Source organism: Esox lucius, chromosome 1 (genome assembly GCF_011004845.1).
Source record: "Esox lucius isolate fEsoLuc1 chromosome 1, fEsoLuc1.pri, whole genome shotgun sequence".
Lineage (NCBI taxonomy): Eukaryota > Metazoa > Chordata > Actinopteri > Esociformes > Esocidae > Esox > Esox lucius.
In genome coordinates this window covers 3,426,760-3,443,303 of record NC_047569.1, presented here as the reverse complement: position 1 = coordinate 3,443,303, position 16,544 = coordinate 3,426,760, and the positions used below count along the sequence as shown (strand labels likewise).

General features: G+C 45.1%; 2 protein-coding genes across 3 annotated transcripts in view; both read right to left on the bottom strand.

The window, feature by feature from the left end:
- Window positions 1-16,544, bottom strand: part of LOC105030468 (protocadherin Fat 4) — a 62,132-nt gene that overhangs the window by 45,391 nt on the left and 197 nt on the right. The window contains exon 2 of the mRNA XM_034294008.1: window positions 711-891. Within this exon, the coding sequence (XP_034149899.1) occupies window positions 711-891 (181 nt within the window). The remainder of the gene's footprint in view (window positions 1-710; window positions 892-16,544) is intronic.
- Window positions 5,185-6,461, bottom strand: LOC109615634. 2 transcript variants are annotated; one of them, XM_020045434.2, is made up of 2 exons: window positions 6,017-6,461; window positions 5,185-5,912 (listed from the first exon to the last, which is right to left on the bottom strand). In XM_020045434.2, exons 1-2 carry the CDS (start codon window positions 6,151-6,153, stop codon window positions 5,528-5,530), a joined length of 522 nt encoding a protein of 173 aa, XP_019900993.2. In that variant the 5' UTR covers window positions 6,154-6,461; the 3' UTR covers window positions 5,185-5,527. The 2 variants fall into 2 exon arrangements, with proteins under 2 accessions (XP_019900993.2, XP_019900983.2); XM_020045424.2 differs by having other exon boundaries at window positions 6,024-6,461.

Genomic DNA, 16,544 nt, shown 5'->3' with positions numbered 1-16,544 from the left:
CACCCCTTTGAACAGCATTTAGGAGGCTGTGGTTGCTGCTTCAGTGAAAGGTGATCATTAACAGATCAAGAAATTGACAGACTGCATGGAATTAAGAATAAACAAGTGAGACTGAGAAATTATATTTGTAATTTAGTTGCCTAATAATTCTGCACACTTATGTATTCCCCTGAAAAAAACATTCAGGTTTGAGGTTCAATTATATTTTGGATTGACTGAGAGCATTGTGTTTGCTCAACAATAAAATAAATCTTGAAGAATACAATTTGCCTAATAATTTAAAAGGTGCAGTGGTCTCTTAATTTCTTCCGGAGCTGTATATACAGTATCTCACAGAAGTGAGTACACCCCTCATATTTTTGCAAATATTTGATTATATCCTTGTGGAATGCTCTGCCACAAGAGGTTACTAAGACAGAAAGCAAGCATAGCTATAAAAAATTAATAAAATTAAAACATAGTGTCAAAGTGTTTTTTACGAAAGCTCTAATTTCACTGTACAAATTATGAATATTAAATAATTTGTTTTGTTTTTGTCCACTATATTACTTTCTTTTTATTTCAATTAAGATGCTTTATTTATTTAAAATTTGTCATATGAATAGTTTTCCGAATAGATTATTATTTGCAGACTAAAGCAAAAGAAAATTTGGTCCCTGGGAGTTCAGAAATTCAGACTAGAACAGTATGAAGGTCTGTACGAACTGCACCTTATTTGACCATTAAGACCTTCATCCAGATCATAGGCGGTGACCATGGTTAACAAAGTTCCTACGGGGCTGTCTTCAGAGACGATGGTGGTGTAGACATCCTCACTAAACACGGGTCGGTTGTCGTTTAAATCGTCAACTACAACACGGAATGTCGTAGTCCCCGTCAAAGGTGGCAAGCCTGGAGAGACAAAATAAAACCATAATATTGTCACGTCCTGGCACGACAAGTTGCTGTGCTAGTGATATCCAACACCCTCTCTCCTTCATTTGGATCACAGACATCTGTTTTGTTGTTTATTGCCTTCACCTGTTTCTGTAATAACTGTCCCTATTTAAGTTCCTATGTTCCTAGTGTCTTGTCAGTCTGTGATTGGCGCATGCCATTTGTAACAGTTGTTCTGTCTTGTCTTGATTTTCAGTGTATCTTTTGCCAGTTCTTTTATTATACCCCAATCAGCCATAACATTATGACCACTAACAGGTGAATTTAATAACACTGAAAATCTTGTTATCGTGGCATCTATCAGTGGGTGGGATATATTAGGCAGCAAGTGAAAATTCTGTCCTCAAAGTTGATGTGTTAGAAGCAGGACAAAATGGGCAAGCATAAGGATCTGATCGACTTTGACAAGGGCCAAATTGTGATGGCTAGAAGACTGGGACAGAGCATCTCCAAAACTGCAGCCCTTGTGGGGTGTTCCCGGTCTGCAGTGGTCAGTAACTATCAAAAGTGGTCCAAGGTAGTAAAAAGAGGTGAACCAGCGACAGGGTCATGGGTGGCGAAGGCTCATTGATGCACGTGGAGAGCGAAGGTTGGCTTGTGTGTTCCCATCCAACAGGACTTAAACTTACAGGACTTAAAGGATCTGCTGCTAACGTCTTGGTGCCAGATACCCTAACCTTCAGAGGTCTAGTGGAGTCCATGCCTCGACGGGTCAGGGCTGTTTTGGTGGCAAAAGAGGGAACTACACAATATTAGGCAGGTCATAATGTTATGGATCGGTGTATGTCCTCCCTTCTCCCTGTGCATATGTCCTGCCTCCTCAATTTTTATATATATATACATTTTATATTTATATATAAATATCTAGGAAATATTATGCTTAGAGCCTGCATGTATTAGCACCACACAGTCACATACAGCATAGACACAATAACTTGAGGTGCGGATGAAAATGAGGAACCTAAATAGGACCCAGCTTACAACAAAGCAGACGGAGCGGGGAGGTCCCTCTGGGACAACTACGCTTTGTCCCTCGGATGAAACTCAAGGAGATGGGACCCACAATGCAGGAGGGGTGTGTCCCATGGCAGTTCTGCCCCCCAGTCGTGTAGGCAGGAGAGTGCGTCTGCCCTGGTGAACTGGAAGTGCTCGAAGAACAGGGTCCATCTGGCCTGGTGGCAGTTGAGGTGCCACGCAACCCTGACGTGTTCTAGGTTCCAGTGGTCCTTCAGGAATGTGAACGGCTCCCGGGTACCCTTGAACCAGTGTCTCCACTCCTCAAGTGCCAACTTCACCGCCAGTAGCTCAAGGTCACCCACGTCGTAGTTCCTCTCCGCAGCAGTCAGTTTCCTGGAGAAGTAAGCACAGGGGTGGAGTCTGGGATGTGTGCTGCTGGGAGAAGACTGTCACCACCCTGACCTCAAACGCGTCCACCTCGACTGTGAAGGGCTTGAGAGGGTCCGAATCTGCCCTTAAGGTTGAGGAAGGCTTTCTCTGCCTCCGGGGTCCAGTGGAGGTGCTGTGGTTGGCCTTTCAGCAGTGACGTGAGTGGCGCGGCAATGGTGCTGAATCCCCTGATGAACCAGCGGTAGAAGTTGGCAAACTTGATGCTTTGCAGGTGACTGTGGACTGGTGGAAGGAGCACTTCTCACCCTTGACGTATAGCTGGTGGTTGTGCAGATGTTGTAGAATAGCACGGATGTGGGCCACATGCTCCGGGTATGTCAGGGAGTACAACAGGATGTCGTTGATGTATACCACCACATGCCTCCCCAACATATCCCGGAACACCTTGTTGAGGAAGGATTGGAACACTGCTGGTGCATTGGCCAGCCCGTACGGCATGATCAGGTATTCGTAGTGGCCTGATGCCGTGCTGAAGGATCCAGAGTTCTCGCGGCTCCTTAAAAACTTTTAAAATGTCTTAAAAATAAAATCAGGGAAATTAAGGTCATAAATTGTTTTAAATTTACTGTAAATTTGCTGTTGGTATTACATTTTGCAGATGGTGCATTTAAGGCTGTGTACTGTGTTGTACAGTGTCTGTGTACTGTGTTATCTATACATTTAAAAGAACGCAATGGTAATGCTCCCACCTATGTTTTAGTTTTGTTATTAATTAGACAGCTATCTAGATAATGGGTTCATATTTTGCCTGTAAAATAGCATCTTCACATCTTCATTCTTCACCTCTCAAAGTTAGAGGCCACGAATGGAAACTACGTTAGCAAGGTGACCACAAACCCTAAACATTTCACTGACAAACATTTTTATAAAATGTTAAATAGAATGTAATAACATCTCATTCATTTCAATAACCCCATGTAACTGCTTTATACAATTCAAGTACATTTTTTATTTTGGAACAAGGAGTGAGCCAGTGACTGAAGCTAGGGTAGAGGTGCTGGAGGGGCAGCAGGCTGAGGGACTACTAGCAAGAGTTGGAAGACAGTGGCCCAGAAAATAGACAATGAGACAATGACTGAACCAAAAGAGAGACAGATTATAGGAATACAATCCTGATCCATGAGCATATATTGTATAAAATGTTGATGTAAATGTAGGTTATTATAAAACCTTTAACTGATAGAGGCATTATAAGTTATTAATTCAATATTTTCAAATTAATATACAAGTTTTCCTATTAATAACCTATTTTCCTATTAGTAACCTTTTATGTTTCTTTTAGCCAACATTTAGGAAACCAAAGAACAAGTGGTTATGATCCTGAATAACTTAAATATAGATAATTTAATAGGACATGGATATCTGTAAAAAATCAAAAACCTTTGTCTGGGCTATTCTCAGAACATTTTGTTGCTACAATGTATATTTATTATTGCTACATCTAAAATCCAGAATGTGTATGCAATATTTGCAGGGCCATTGTTCTCAGCTTCATGGGACATTTTTTTTTATAATTCAGGAAATTTGATTTAAAATAACAAACATACAGCTCCAGAAAAAATTAAGAGACCACTTCACCTTTTTCTTTCCTTTCCAAAAAAGTTGAAAAGGAAAGTTTTGAGTGAGGAAGTGTTACATTTGCAGTGGTCTCTTAATAAATAAAAAAATTCCAGAGCTGTATACTTGGAGGAAATTTTTAATATATAATATAAAATATTATTAAGATAGGGAGGGGCCGAATCACTAAAAAAATAAAGTTTTGTGAGAAATTGAGGTTTGGAGAAAAAGTTTCAAGAAGCTGGGTACAGTATGATGCTGAGGCAGTGGTAATGAATTGTTCTGTGTGACACAAAAAAAACTCTTTATTATTTAGGTTAGTAAAATATGTGCTTGGCTAGTGGATTTTTTCATCTACCAGTCCCCTTGATAGGTGAGCCAAAAAGTTAATTTCAGACACTGCCTACACTCAAGTGTTCAGCCGTCAAACTTTTAGGAATGCCCCCTTTGAAATCAATGACTGCTGCTACACCTTTCGCATTGCGTCACGTCCAGTGGCAGCATCTAAGCTTCAACAAGGTTCAATTATTGACAGCCGATGCACACGTTCATTCAGTCTTGTGAATTGAAATAAGAAAGATTGATTAATGTGGGCGGATTGGGTGTATTTATAAAAAATACATAATAATAATGGTAACTCATATTGGCCTATTATGTAGGATACAAATTGCAGATTTGCTGCATGTTTGCTTCAGCTCTTTGGGCTTCTGGCTTTACTTTCGTCTGACTATTTTCTGGACTGACTTTTTCTTTGGAAGATGCCACAGGTCAGCGATAGGGATAGGGTGAGAAGCTCGGTCACCCGGGAGGAGCTCAGAGTAGAGCCGCTGCTCCTCCACATCGAGAGGGGTCAGCTGAGGTGGCTTGGGCATCTGTTTCGGATGCCTCCGGAACACCTTCCTGGGAAGGTGTTCCGGTCCCGTCCCACCGGGAGGAGACCCCGGGGAAGACCAAGGACACGCTGGAGAGACTATGTCTCCCGGCTGGCCTGGGAACGCCTCGGTGTCCCCCCGGAAGAGCTGGAGGAAGTGTCTGGGGAGAGGGAAGTCTGGGCATCCCTGCTTAGACTGCTGCCCCCGCAACCCGGCCCCGGATAAGCGGAAGATGATGGTATGGTTCTTCGTCTGCTCATCTGATTTCAGTGCAACACGACACGAACGCTAAACCATTAAAAAACTTACACTAAAGTAGAACTCAATAAATTATCTTATTAAAAAATGGTTTAGAATTTATTGCATTTGATTTATTTGTTGAGGTCTTAATAAGGTCTTATAAGCACTGAATTTGAATTTCAAAATGGTGCAAGAACAATGTACACACTCCTGAGGTCGAGTTTGGTGAAGAAGCGTGCTCCCATCAGCTGCTCAATTGCCGATGGGACAAGAGGCATCGGTACCTGTATTTAATGGTGATGTTTTTGAGCCCCAGGTAATCAATACAGGGCCAAAGCCCCCCGTCTTTCTTAACGAAGAAGAAGCTCGCTGAAGCAGAGAAGGTGGAATGGCGGATGTGTCCCTGCTCCAGGGTCTCTGATGTAGGTCTCTATGGTTTCGTTTTCGGCCACCAAGAGGGGGTAAATCTGGTCTCGAAGGGACGTGGCTTCTGGTATGAGGTCAATGCCGCAGTCCTAGGAATGGTGAAAAGGGAGACACCTGGCTTTCTCACTGAAAAACACTCCGCTCAAGTCCATGTACTCAGGCTGGATGTTGGCTGGTAGGGCGCCCTCATGGCTCTCCACCAACGTAGCTCCACATGTGATGGTCAAGACATCCAACACTCCGGGGACCATCCCAGGATCTTCCGCTTGCTCCCAGCGATGTTGGGGTTGTGTCTCTGGAGCCACAGAAGATTCAGGATGATGGGGTGTATGGATGACGTCATCACCATCAGTTCCAGTCTCTCTCGATGGTAGCCCTTGATGGTGAGTGTGAGTGGGCGGGTCATGTGAGTTATGGAACTGGACCCCACGGGATGGATCGGCATCAAAGACCTCAAACGGCGCAACGGCAGCCCTAGAGCAGAGACCAGGGAACAGTCGATGAAGATCAAGGCATTGGATATATGCCACCAGACAACACCACCAAGCAACCGAAAGGGCAACCGAGCAACAACTCACCCCCTACCTGTTCCTCGCCAGGGCAGAGGCACACCCATTCCGGAAGTGCCCCTTCTCACTGCAGAACAGGCACAGACCCCGCTGAGTCCATTGGTGGAGTCTGTGCAGAACAGCGGTGGTCTGTGCAGAACAGGCATTGATCACTGCGCCCATCTCAGGAAGGGAGATGGGCATGGCGCGCCAAACGGTCACGGTCCTGGAGCTGCCCATTGATAGCCCTGGCGATATAGACATCCAGCTGCATGGAATCGCTGACACACATCAACTCCATTTGGACATCAGTTTGCAGACCCCTGTGAAAAGCGATCCGCAGAGCCAGCTCATTCCAGCCACTGGGTGCTGTCACTGTCCAGGGTGACAAGGCATACTCCGAGGCCATGCTCGTTCCCTGCCTAAGGCGCAATAAGTCTATCGCCCCCATCGTGCCTCTCTGCGGTGACGGTCACTGTTTGTGTTTTGTGTTGTATGCCACATCAGTATTTTTTCTGCTTTGTTGTTTTGTGCAAGAAGTACATTAAAGTATTGGACATCCCAAACTGCTATAAACCTCACGTCCTTCATCAGAACCATGACAGAATGACCGACCTCAACAGGACGGAGCAGAGAGATACGGCGGAAGCGATCCACCGCACCTTCAAGGTTTGGGGTTTGGGCCTGGATCCCTGGCCCGAGGATCCAGAGCCTCGTAGCAGACCGCAACCTCGCCGGAAAGCCTCAAGGTGCCCTGAGAAATCACTCAGGAGGGGCCTGTGGGGAGTGTTGGCTTGGCGGGGAATAATGATCCCAACTCATCACTCGCAGGGTTCACTGAAGAGCCCCTGCTGATGCGGAAGTGCTCCCCTGGCGCTCCCAGCTCCCCTGGCACCTCCTGCTCCGACGCCACCTTCTGTCCTGGCCCCATGTCCTGCTCCAGCGCCATGTCCTGCTCTGGCGCCATCTGCTGCTCAAACGTACTGAGTGAGGTGCAAGGGTAGCAGATTCGTAATGGAGAGGCAAAAAAAAATGGCTAACTGAAAACGGTGTGTGGGTATGAAGGGTGCGCTGCTGCCACCTGCTCCAGCTGGCAATTAGTACACTGGCGAGGTGGAGCGCCGGAGGAGGAGAGAGCACGTAGCGCCATGCGGAGCAGCCATCACAATATGATGTTTCAACAAAACAAAACATCACAATACTGGATTAATAAATTACTACTTAGAGAGAATCACTAAATAATGCAACCCAGATAAATCGCTGCATTAGATAGAAGATGCTTATTTGAATACATTATACTTGTAAATCAGAGTAAAAAAAACATTAAAAGAAATGGAAAAGAACATCAGGTTTTTGTCACAGAGATGAGGTCCTGCTTACCTGAGTCGACAGCTACGATATCTAAGGTATAAAGTGCTTTTGCTTCCCTGTCCAAGCTCTGTAGAATGCGAAAGGTGCCACTGAGGGACAGAGAGAAGAGACCCTCCTCTTCCTCTCTCTTTATGAAGTACCTCAACTGGCCGTTCAGTCCCATGTCCTCATCCCAGGCTAATACCTGATGGAGTGGCATACCATAGATGGAATAAATAGAATAACTAGAAGGGCACAGACTCTAATGTGGGTGTTTTAGTATGGCTCCCGGTATGTGATAAACATAAAATGGCTTTCAAAAATATTCACCTCTGTTGGAAATGATATTATGTAACAACATGCAATCAAAATTGATCTAATTATAGGGTGACTAGATTTCACGTTTTTCCCGGGACAGTCCCGTATTTCAGTCCATTTTCAAGTGTCCTGACTTATTTAGAAAAAATCTTGTTTTGTCCCGTATTTTCACTTGGTCCTTTTCTTTGATTGATCCGACTTACTGCCCATTCGAATGTAACAGGTTATCATGATTTGCCACACCTGTCAGTCTTAAAGTTGTTTATTTTATACAGTCTAACTGTCATTATTTTACTTCTGATAAGCTGCCAAGCCCCAGCATCAAATCCCAACTTGCTGTGACAACCATGAAGGCAATGATAGGCTATTTATTTAAGTACATTTTGGATACAATTGCACAGCTTTCTATTTTATTTTTTTGTTTTTGTTTTATTAGGGGACCAAGTACCGTAGGTACAGGTACCCTATTGTTAGGGGGCCAAGCAACGAAGTTGCTGGAACCCTTTTATGTTTTATTATTATTAGGGGGCCAAGCAACAAAGTTGCTGGAACCCTTTTATGTTTGTACGTTTTATCATTATTATTATTATTAGGGGGCCAAGCAACGAAGTTGCTGGAACCCTTTTATGTTTGTACGTTTTATTATTATTATTAGGGGACCAAGTACCGTAGGTACGGTAATCTATTGTTTTTGTTGGTTTTATTATTATTATTATTATAGGGTATAATAGGCTAATTTTTACATGGATGTGGCATTTTGTCAGGCTATATATCCTGTCAGGAATAACATAGCACTAAACATCGGGTCCTGTCAGGACCTGTGCAGTATCAACCAAATAGACCATAAGGGGGCGATACAACGACATTGAAAACTTTGAGCATTTATGAACTGTAAAATACACACTTCAAGGACATCTCTTCGGTGACCACTAAACGGATTTGCACGCCGTTTGCTGAGAAGGACCCTGGGACCAGTATCTTCAATTGAATTATTTGGAATTTTGATATCTCAAACGATTTGACCGCAATAAGTGAATTAAGTAAAAGTACCTAAACACCCCTCTCCTTGAACTGCCACCTTAACGTGGTGGAGGGGTTTGAGTACCCGAGTGACCCTAGGAGCTATGTTGTCTGGGGCTATATGCCCCTGGTAGGGTCTCCCAAGGCAAACAGGTCTTAGGCGACGGGTCAGACTAAGAGCGGTTCAAAAACCCCTTAATGATGATTAAAATTATGTGTACCGTGACGTCGCCCGGTATGGCGCAGCCGGGGCCCCACCCTGGAGCCAGGCCCGGGGTTGGGGCTCGTATGCGAGCGCCTGGTGGCCGGGCCTTCCCCCATGGGGCCCGGCCGGGCTCAGCCCGAACGGGCGACGTGGGGCCGGTACGAAGAGGATCGGGCGGCAGTCGAAGGCAGGGGCCTAGACAACCTGATCTCTGGACACGGAAACTGGCTCTAGGGACGTGGAATGTCACCTCGCTGGCAGGGAAGGAGCCTGAGATCGTGCGTGAGGTTGAGAGGTTCCGATTAGAGGTAGTCGGGATCACCTCTACGCACGGCTTGGGCTCTGGAACCACACTCCTTGAGAGAGGATGGACTCTTCACCACTCTGGAGTTGCCCATGGTGAGAGGCGGCGGGCTGGTGTGGGTTTGCTTATAGCTCCCCAGCTCTGCCGCCATGTGTTGGAGTTTACCCCGGTGAACGAGAGGGTCGTTTCCCTGCGCCTACGGGTCGGGGATAGGTCTCTCACTGTTGTTTGTGCCTACGGGCCGAACGGCAGTGCAGAGTACCCGACCTTCTTGGAGTCTCTGGGAGGGGTGCTGGAAAGTGCTCCGACTGGGGACTCTATTGTTCTACTGGGGGACTTCAACGCCCACGTGGGCAACGACAGTGACACCTGGAGGGGCGTGATTGGGAGGAACGGCCCCCCTGATCTGAACCCGAGTGGTGTTCAGTTATTGGACTTCTGTGCTAGTCACAGTTTGTCCATAACGAACACCATGTTCAAGCATAAGGGTGTCCATCAGTGCACGTGGCACCAGGACACCCTAGGCCGCAGGTCGATGATCGACTTTGTTGTCGTCTCATCTGACCTGCGGCCGTATGTCTTGGACACTCGGGTGAAGAGAGGGGCGGAGCTGTCAACTGATCACCACCTGGTGGTGAGTTGGATCCGATGGCGGGGGAGAAAGCTGGACAGACTCGGCAGGCCCAAGCGTACTGTAAGGGTCTGCTGGGAACGTCTGGCCGAGTCTCCTGTCAGAGAGATCTTTAACTCCCACCTCCGGCAGAGCTTCGACTGGATCCCGAGGGAGGTTGGAGATATTGAGTCCGAGTGGACCATGTTCTCCACCGCCATTGTCGAAGCGGCCGCTCGGAGCTGTGGCCGTAAGGTCTCCGGTGCCTGTCGAGGCGGCAATCCCCGAACCCGGTGGTGGACACCGGAAGTAAGGGATGCCGTCAAGCTGAAGAAGGAGTCCTATCAGGCCTGGTTGGCTTGTGGGACTCCTGACGCAGCTGACGGGTACCGACAGGCCAAGCGGGCTGCAGCCCGGGTGGTTGTGGAGGCAAAAACTCGGGCCTGGGAGGAGTTCGGTGAGGCCATGGAGAAGGACTATCGGCTGGCCTCGAAGAGATTCTGGCAAACCATCCGGCGCCTCAGGAGAGGGAAACAGTGCCCTACCAACGCTGTTTACAGTAGAGGTGGGCAGCTGTTGACCTCAACTGAGGATGTCGTCGGGCGGTGGAAGGAATACTTCGAGGATCTCCTCAATCCCGCCGTCACGTCTTCCATTGAGGAAGCAGAGGATGAGGGCTCAGAGGTGGACTCGTCCATCACCCGGGCTGAAGTCACCGAGGTGGTTAAGAAACTCCTCGGTGGCAAGGCACCGGGGGTGGATGAGATCCGCCCTGAGTACCTCAAGTCTCTGGATGTTGTGGGGCTGTCTTGGCTGACACGCCTGTGCAACATCGCGTGGCAGTCGGGGACAGTGCCTCTGGGATGGCAGACCGGGGTGGTGGTCCCTCTTTATAAGAAGGGGGACCGGAGGGTGTGTTCCAACTATAGGGGGATCACACTTCTCAGCCTCCCCGGGAAAGTCTATGCCAGGGTTCTGGAGAGGAGAATACGGCCGATAGTAGAACCTCGGATTCAGGAGGAACAGTGTGGTTTTCGTCCAGGCCACGGAACACTGGACCAGCTCTATACCCTCTACAGGGTGATGGAGGGTTCATGGGAGTTTGCCCAACCAGTCCACATGTGTTTTGTGGATTTGGAGAAGGCATTCGACTGTGTCCCTCGTGGCATCCTGTGGAGGGTGCTTCGGGAATATGGGGTCCTGGATCCTTTGCTAAGGGCTGTCAGGTCCCTGTACGACCGAAGCAGGAGCTTGGTCCGCATTGCCGGCAGTAAGTCAGACTTGTTCCCTGTGCATGTTGGACTCCGGCAGGGCTGCCCTTTGTCACCGGTTCTGTTCGTAATTTTTATGGACAGAATTTCTAGGCGCAGCCAGGGGCCGGAGGGTGTCAGGTTTGGGGACCACACGATTTCGTCTCTGCTCTTTGCGGATGATGTTGTCGTGTTGGCCCCTTCAAGCCAGGACCTTCAGCATGCACTTGGACGGTTTGCAGCCGAGTGTGAAGCGGTGGGGATGAAAATCAGTACCTCCAAATCCGAGGCCATGGTCATCAGTCGGAAAAGGGTGGCTTGCCCACTTCAGGTTGGTGGAGAGTGCCTGCCTCAAGTGGAGGAGTTTAAGTATCTAGGGGTCTTGTTCACGAGTGAGGGAAGGATGGAACGGGAGATTGACAGACGGATCGGTGCAGCTTCTGCAGTAATGTGGTCGATGTATCGGTCTGTCGTGGTGAAGAAAGAGCTGAGCCGTAAGGCGAAGCTCTCGATTTACCGGTCAATCTACGTTCCTACTCTCACCTATGGTCATGAGCTTTGGATCATGACCGAAAGGACAAGATCCCGGATACAGGCGGCCGAAATGAGCTTTCTCCGCAGGGTGGCTGGGCGATCCCTTAGAGATAGGGTGAGAAGCTCGGTCACCCGGGAGGAGCTCAGAGTAGAGCCGCTGCTCCTCCACATCGAGAGGGGTCAGCTGAGGTGACTTGGGCATCTGTTTCGGATGCCTCCGGGACGCCTTCCTGGGAAGGTGTTCCGGTCCCGTCCCACCGGGAAGAGACCCCGGGGAAGACCTAGGACACGCTGGAGGGACTATGTCTCCCGGCTGGCCTGGGAACGCCTCGGTGTCCCCCCGGAAGAGCTGGAGGAAGTGTCTGGGGAGAGGGAAGTCTGGGCATCCCTGCTTAGACTGCTGCCCCCGCGACCCGGCCCCGGATTAAGCGGAAGATGATGCGATGCGATGCGATGCGATACCTAAACACCATCTACTCTGATATCATGGAACGGATTGGCATGCTGTCTGCTTGTGAAGGTTCTTTGGACAATGACATTTAAATGTTCTATATGAAAAATGTTTATCTCAAACAATATGCCAGCATTCAGATTTGTGGGTAATTTTCAAATGAAGCTAGGTATTGTAATGGGGATATTAGCCTATTTGGTAAATTGTTGTGGTATATTTTGGAAACGTTTATAGATATAATAGGCCTAATTGTTGCAACATTTCCTGTCAAAGGTGATCTAATGGCCTGTACACTGGAAATGGAAACTGTTAAACAAGCTATTGGAAAGCCACATTTTTGAAAACGGTATCTTACGAAGGCGGACATTTCACTAGGGACTTTTCCACTCCCCATTTCGAAATTGCAGTATTGTCCGCCTCTTCCGAATCAGGATGACGTGCTTCAGCACCTGGCAGTAATTTAAGAGTGGCAGGCAGGCCAAGGCAACAAAAAAATACTCCGAGCCAGAGGTTATCAAACTTTGACATCTCGGCTCTTCGTTTCTGGTACTGGTATGTGCAGCTAGACTTCTTTGCCACAGAAGCTGCTTGCGCGTGAGTTTTCCTGAAGCGAAGCATTATATCGGGTGAGTTGGATTGAGCTAGTTAGCAACCTAATTTCTCACAATGTTGTGCACAAGCAGGTAAAGCATACATTGTCCACTCTCATTGATATAGCGAGCTAGTTCCTGTTTCCAACAAGGTTGATGGCAGATAACGACCAAATATCTTACAACTATTTTGTATGCGCTTTAGCTAGCTAATTTACTAATTGAGCTACATGAAGTTCGCTAGCTAGTTGATTAGTGTTGTGCTGGAGAGCTACACTATAGACAACTAACAAAGCTGTTTTAAGACCGGTTATAGATCGCTCATCTAGCATCAGTAAAGATGAAATCTAAGAGATTGACGACCGATATTAGGACGTTTAAGGAGAATTATCAGAGGGTCTGTCCGTTATCTACCAAATTCGTTAATATTAAAACATTCTGTCATGCAGTAATGACGTTTTACATGTTTCACTGTCATGGTAATTCAGCCTACATTACTTGGTGCACCATGTCTCCGCAGGATATTCAATTGTGTACAATTTGAGAATCCAGGAGCTTTACAAAAATGTTTCACCCTCACTTAAAAAAACAAAAGTTCCAATCCTGTATTTTACTGACTTAAATGTCAAAGTTGCTTGGCTAGTTTAAAAATAATTTTTAACATTATCTTTGTAATAGTGTTTTCCTTTGTCAGGGTGAACATTTGCTAGGTGAATTCTGAAAGACACTAAGGGACGTTTTTACAACACCTCATCCTTAAATAATTCTAAAATGCTTGTTTGGTATTAGAAAATAATTTTTCATTATATTAAACCCAACTGAAACCTATTTGGTTAATTTAAATTGACTAACAATATTTGTTTTATAGATGCCACGCAAATGTGTGTGTGTGGTCTTACTGAACGAATGGGACCAAATGTCCCAATGAGTATAGTAAAACCAGAAAAAAATTGACATAATTGGGACCTTTTGCCGGTCCCTGTGAGGCAAAAGTCAATTTCCAGCTCAGGGTTTAGGGTCAAACCTACAATTGATTTAATAGTTAGAATTGGGGTTTCTTTAAGGTCCAGGCGTTGTAGGTTAAGGTTACGGCATTACATCTAGGTAAAGATTAGGCATAAATGTTACTTTATTGGGGTTAGGTTAAGGTTTAGGGCAAGGGAGCATGCAATTTCTATTTTCTGGTCCCCATGAGGGTAGCTGTACAAACTTGTGTTCGTGTTCAAATGGCTCTATAGTTAGAGTGAAATTTGTAATTGTAAAGTTCTGTTTGATTCCCAATTGAGCCATATGTTGTTGTCCTAGGGAAAGGCACTTCCCTAATTTAGTCCAGGAAAATGTACCTCTACTTATTGTAAGTTGCTCTGGATAAGATACAATCTTGAAAGTGGAGTATAACAAAAATGGAAATTGATTTCTTTATTAGAAACTTGGTAAGTTAGCAATACAAATTATTTGACGTAACTACTCAATTCTGGTAATAGTGTGATTTGTTTTATTACCTCCCATTATTTAGCTTGGTTAGTTTTAATATTATTTTTAATTTAACCTTTCAAATCGTAATTTCCATTTTCAATGTGTAGCTTAGAAGAATTTAGCTTTTCACTATATAAGATCTGTGTGTGTGACGTTCATCTACTATCTTTTATTACACTGAGACTGTTTTGTTGTAATAATCTAAGCTATTTCGCAAAGTCAATTGACAATATGTGTCATTAGGGTTTCAACAGTATGCCAAAATCCAGTTATGTTTGTTCCAGTTCTCTAATATTATTCTTCTGGCAAAAAACTGTCCTTTTTGCAAATTCCTGTGAGTTAAAATGGGGTAAAGGTACCCAAATTAATATAGTAAAGCGTCAAGAAACACAACTTCTGATGCAGTGGACATGCCAATCAGCCTCATGGTGGCACAAGCCTGTGAAGTTTGACTTTTTGCAATTTCACCACACCCATCCCTTTTGACCTAGTCTTGGAAATCAGTCCATAGGTGTATCTCCTCACTAAGAATTGTTTTTGCCACTGAGACCCAAAAAGTCACCATCATGGATTTTCAGCCATCTTAGTTATTTTGAAAAACTCTTAAAACACTACTCATATAGCAGCAAAGAACCAGTCTTGACGTAGTTTGACATTTGGCATCTATGTATGAAGAACTTTAAGATTTGTATGAACCAGATCAGAATGTAAAAAAACTTCATGGGGTCACCATTGGACAGAAAAAAACATCTTTCCAGCATTGGGTTAATGTGTACAGTTTGTCTTTTACCCTACATACCATATTGCATAATCTTCATGCTAACTGAATGCTGAAACCCACTAAATGCTGCTTTCAGCTTTAATTGAAGTTGGAAATGTAAAGACAGTTGCTTAGTTACAGTAACATATATATTCCAAGGGGCTTCAAAGTTTCTTTGTGTCATTACTTGGTCCCTTTAATTGTTGTTTGCAGCTATATTTACAGTTGTTGCTGTGTACACCTGGAACATAGGCTGTGTTAAGTTTTCAGAGCATAATGTGTTCATATTATCTGGAGGGCTAAAGGTTTATTTTTGCTTAGAAATGTATTAATTTGTCACATGCAATATTTTATTATAGTTGGCCTATAATATTTACAGTGGAAACTGTTCATCTTTGCCTTTTTCAGAGAAACCCATAATGTGGTGTTCTGAGTGAAACGCTCTTGTTACGTCAGTCAAAGTCATTGTCCAGATAATCTAGACAATGACTGTACACACAAGATACTGGATTTGATAATACAATTTTATGTACAGTAAAATAGTAGGCCCTACTGTTGTTTGTTAGTGTAGGTGTTGGGTGTCTGCGCGCGGGGGGGTGGTGTCATAGACTAACTGTCTCGTATTTCACTCTATTGAATCTGATCAACATATATAATTAGGATTTTTTTCAACCAATGCAAGATGTCACATTATTAGTTGGATGGATCCACCTGTGTGCAATAATGTGTTTCACATGATTACGAAATGGAGAGAGAACTGTATGAGAGAATACAGCACAGCTGTTTATCTGTCTAGAACAGGGCTTCTACAAACACTGAGTATCCAGGCAAGAAGGGCACTATTCAAGGAGGCCTATGGCAACTCTAAAGGAGTTAGTCTTCCATGGCTAAGCTGGGAGACACTGTGCATACTGCAACAATAGCACAGAGCTTTTTCCACAGAAGTGGCCTTTTTTAGGACAGTGACAAAATGAAAACAAATCAAATCTTGGCAAGAGTTTGTCAAAGTGTGGGAGACAAAAAATTTTGGCTTTGCACAGCCTCCTAAAAACACCACCTGTACTGTGAAGCATGGTGGTGGCAGCCTCATGCAAAGGGGATGCTTCTCTGTGTCAGGGCATGGAAATGTGGTGACAAAACGGACAAAAAGAGTGAAAACGGATACAGCAAAGTACGGAGAAGTCTTGGAAGAAAATCTTCTTAAGTCTCCAAGAGACCTGGGACATATGGGAGATTAACAATCCAGCCACACTGGATTGGCATAAAAAAGTTTGAAGTCCTGGAGTGGCCCAGTCAAAGCCTTTACCTCAGTGCAATTGAGAATACAGGGAAAGAGTTAAACATTCCTGTTCACCAAAACTCCCCATCTAACTTGATGGAGCTTGAGCCATTTTGCAAAGAAAAATGTACAAAAATTGCTGTGTCCAGATGTGCAAAGCTGGTTGAGACTTGTCAATATAGATGCATGGCTGTAATTGCTGCCAAAGGTTGCTTTATCAAATATTGACTAAATGGTGAGAATGCTTATGCGATCAATTATTTTCCTGTGTTGTACTTATAATTAATTTAGAACAATTCATAGATTTTATTTTTCACTATGACATTGTGGACTTTTGGGTTGATCAATGGCAAAAACTACCAATTTTATCAGTCTTGGCATGTAATAAAATGTCTGTATGTTCAAGGGGGT

Excerpts from the sequence above, each read along its gene's own strand:
- LOC109615634 (XM_020045424.2), bottom strand. The coding sequence starts at position 6,250 with ATGTCTATATCGCCAGGGCTATCAATGGGCAGCTCCAGGACCGTGACC. Across the intron at positions 5,913-6,023 it reads TCTGCCCTGGCGAGGAACAG|GGCTGCCGTTGCGCCGTTTG; the intron begins GTAGGGGGTGAG and ends TCTCTGCTCTAG.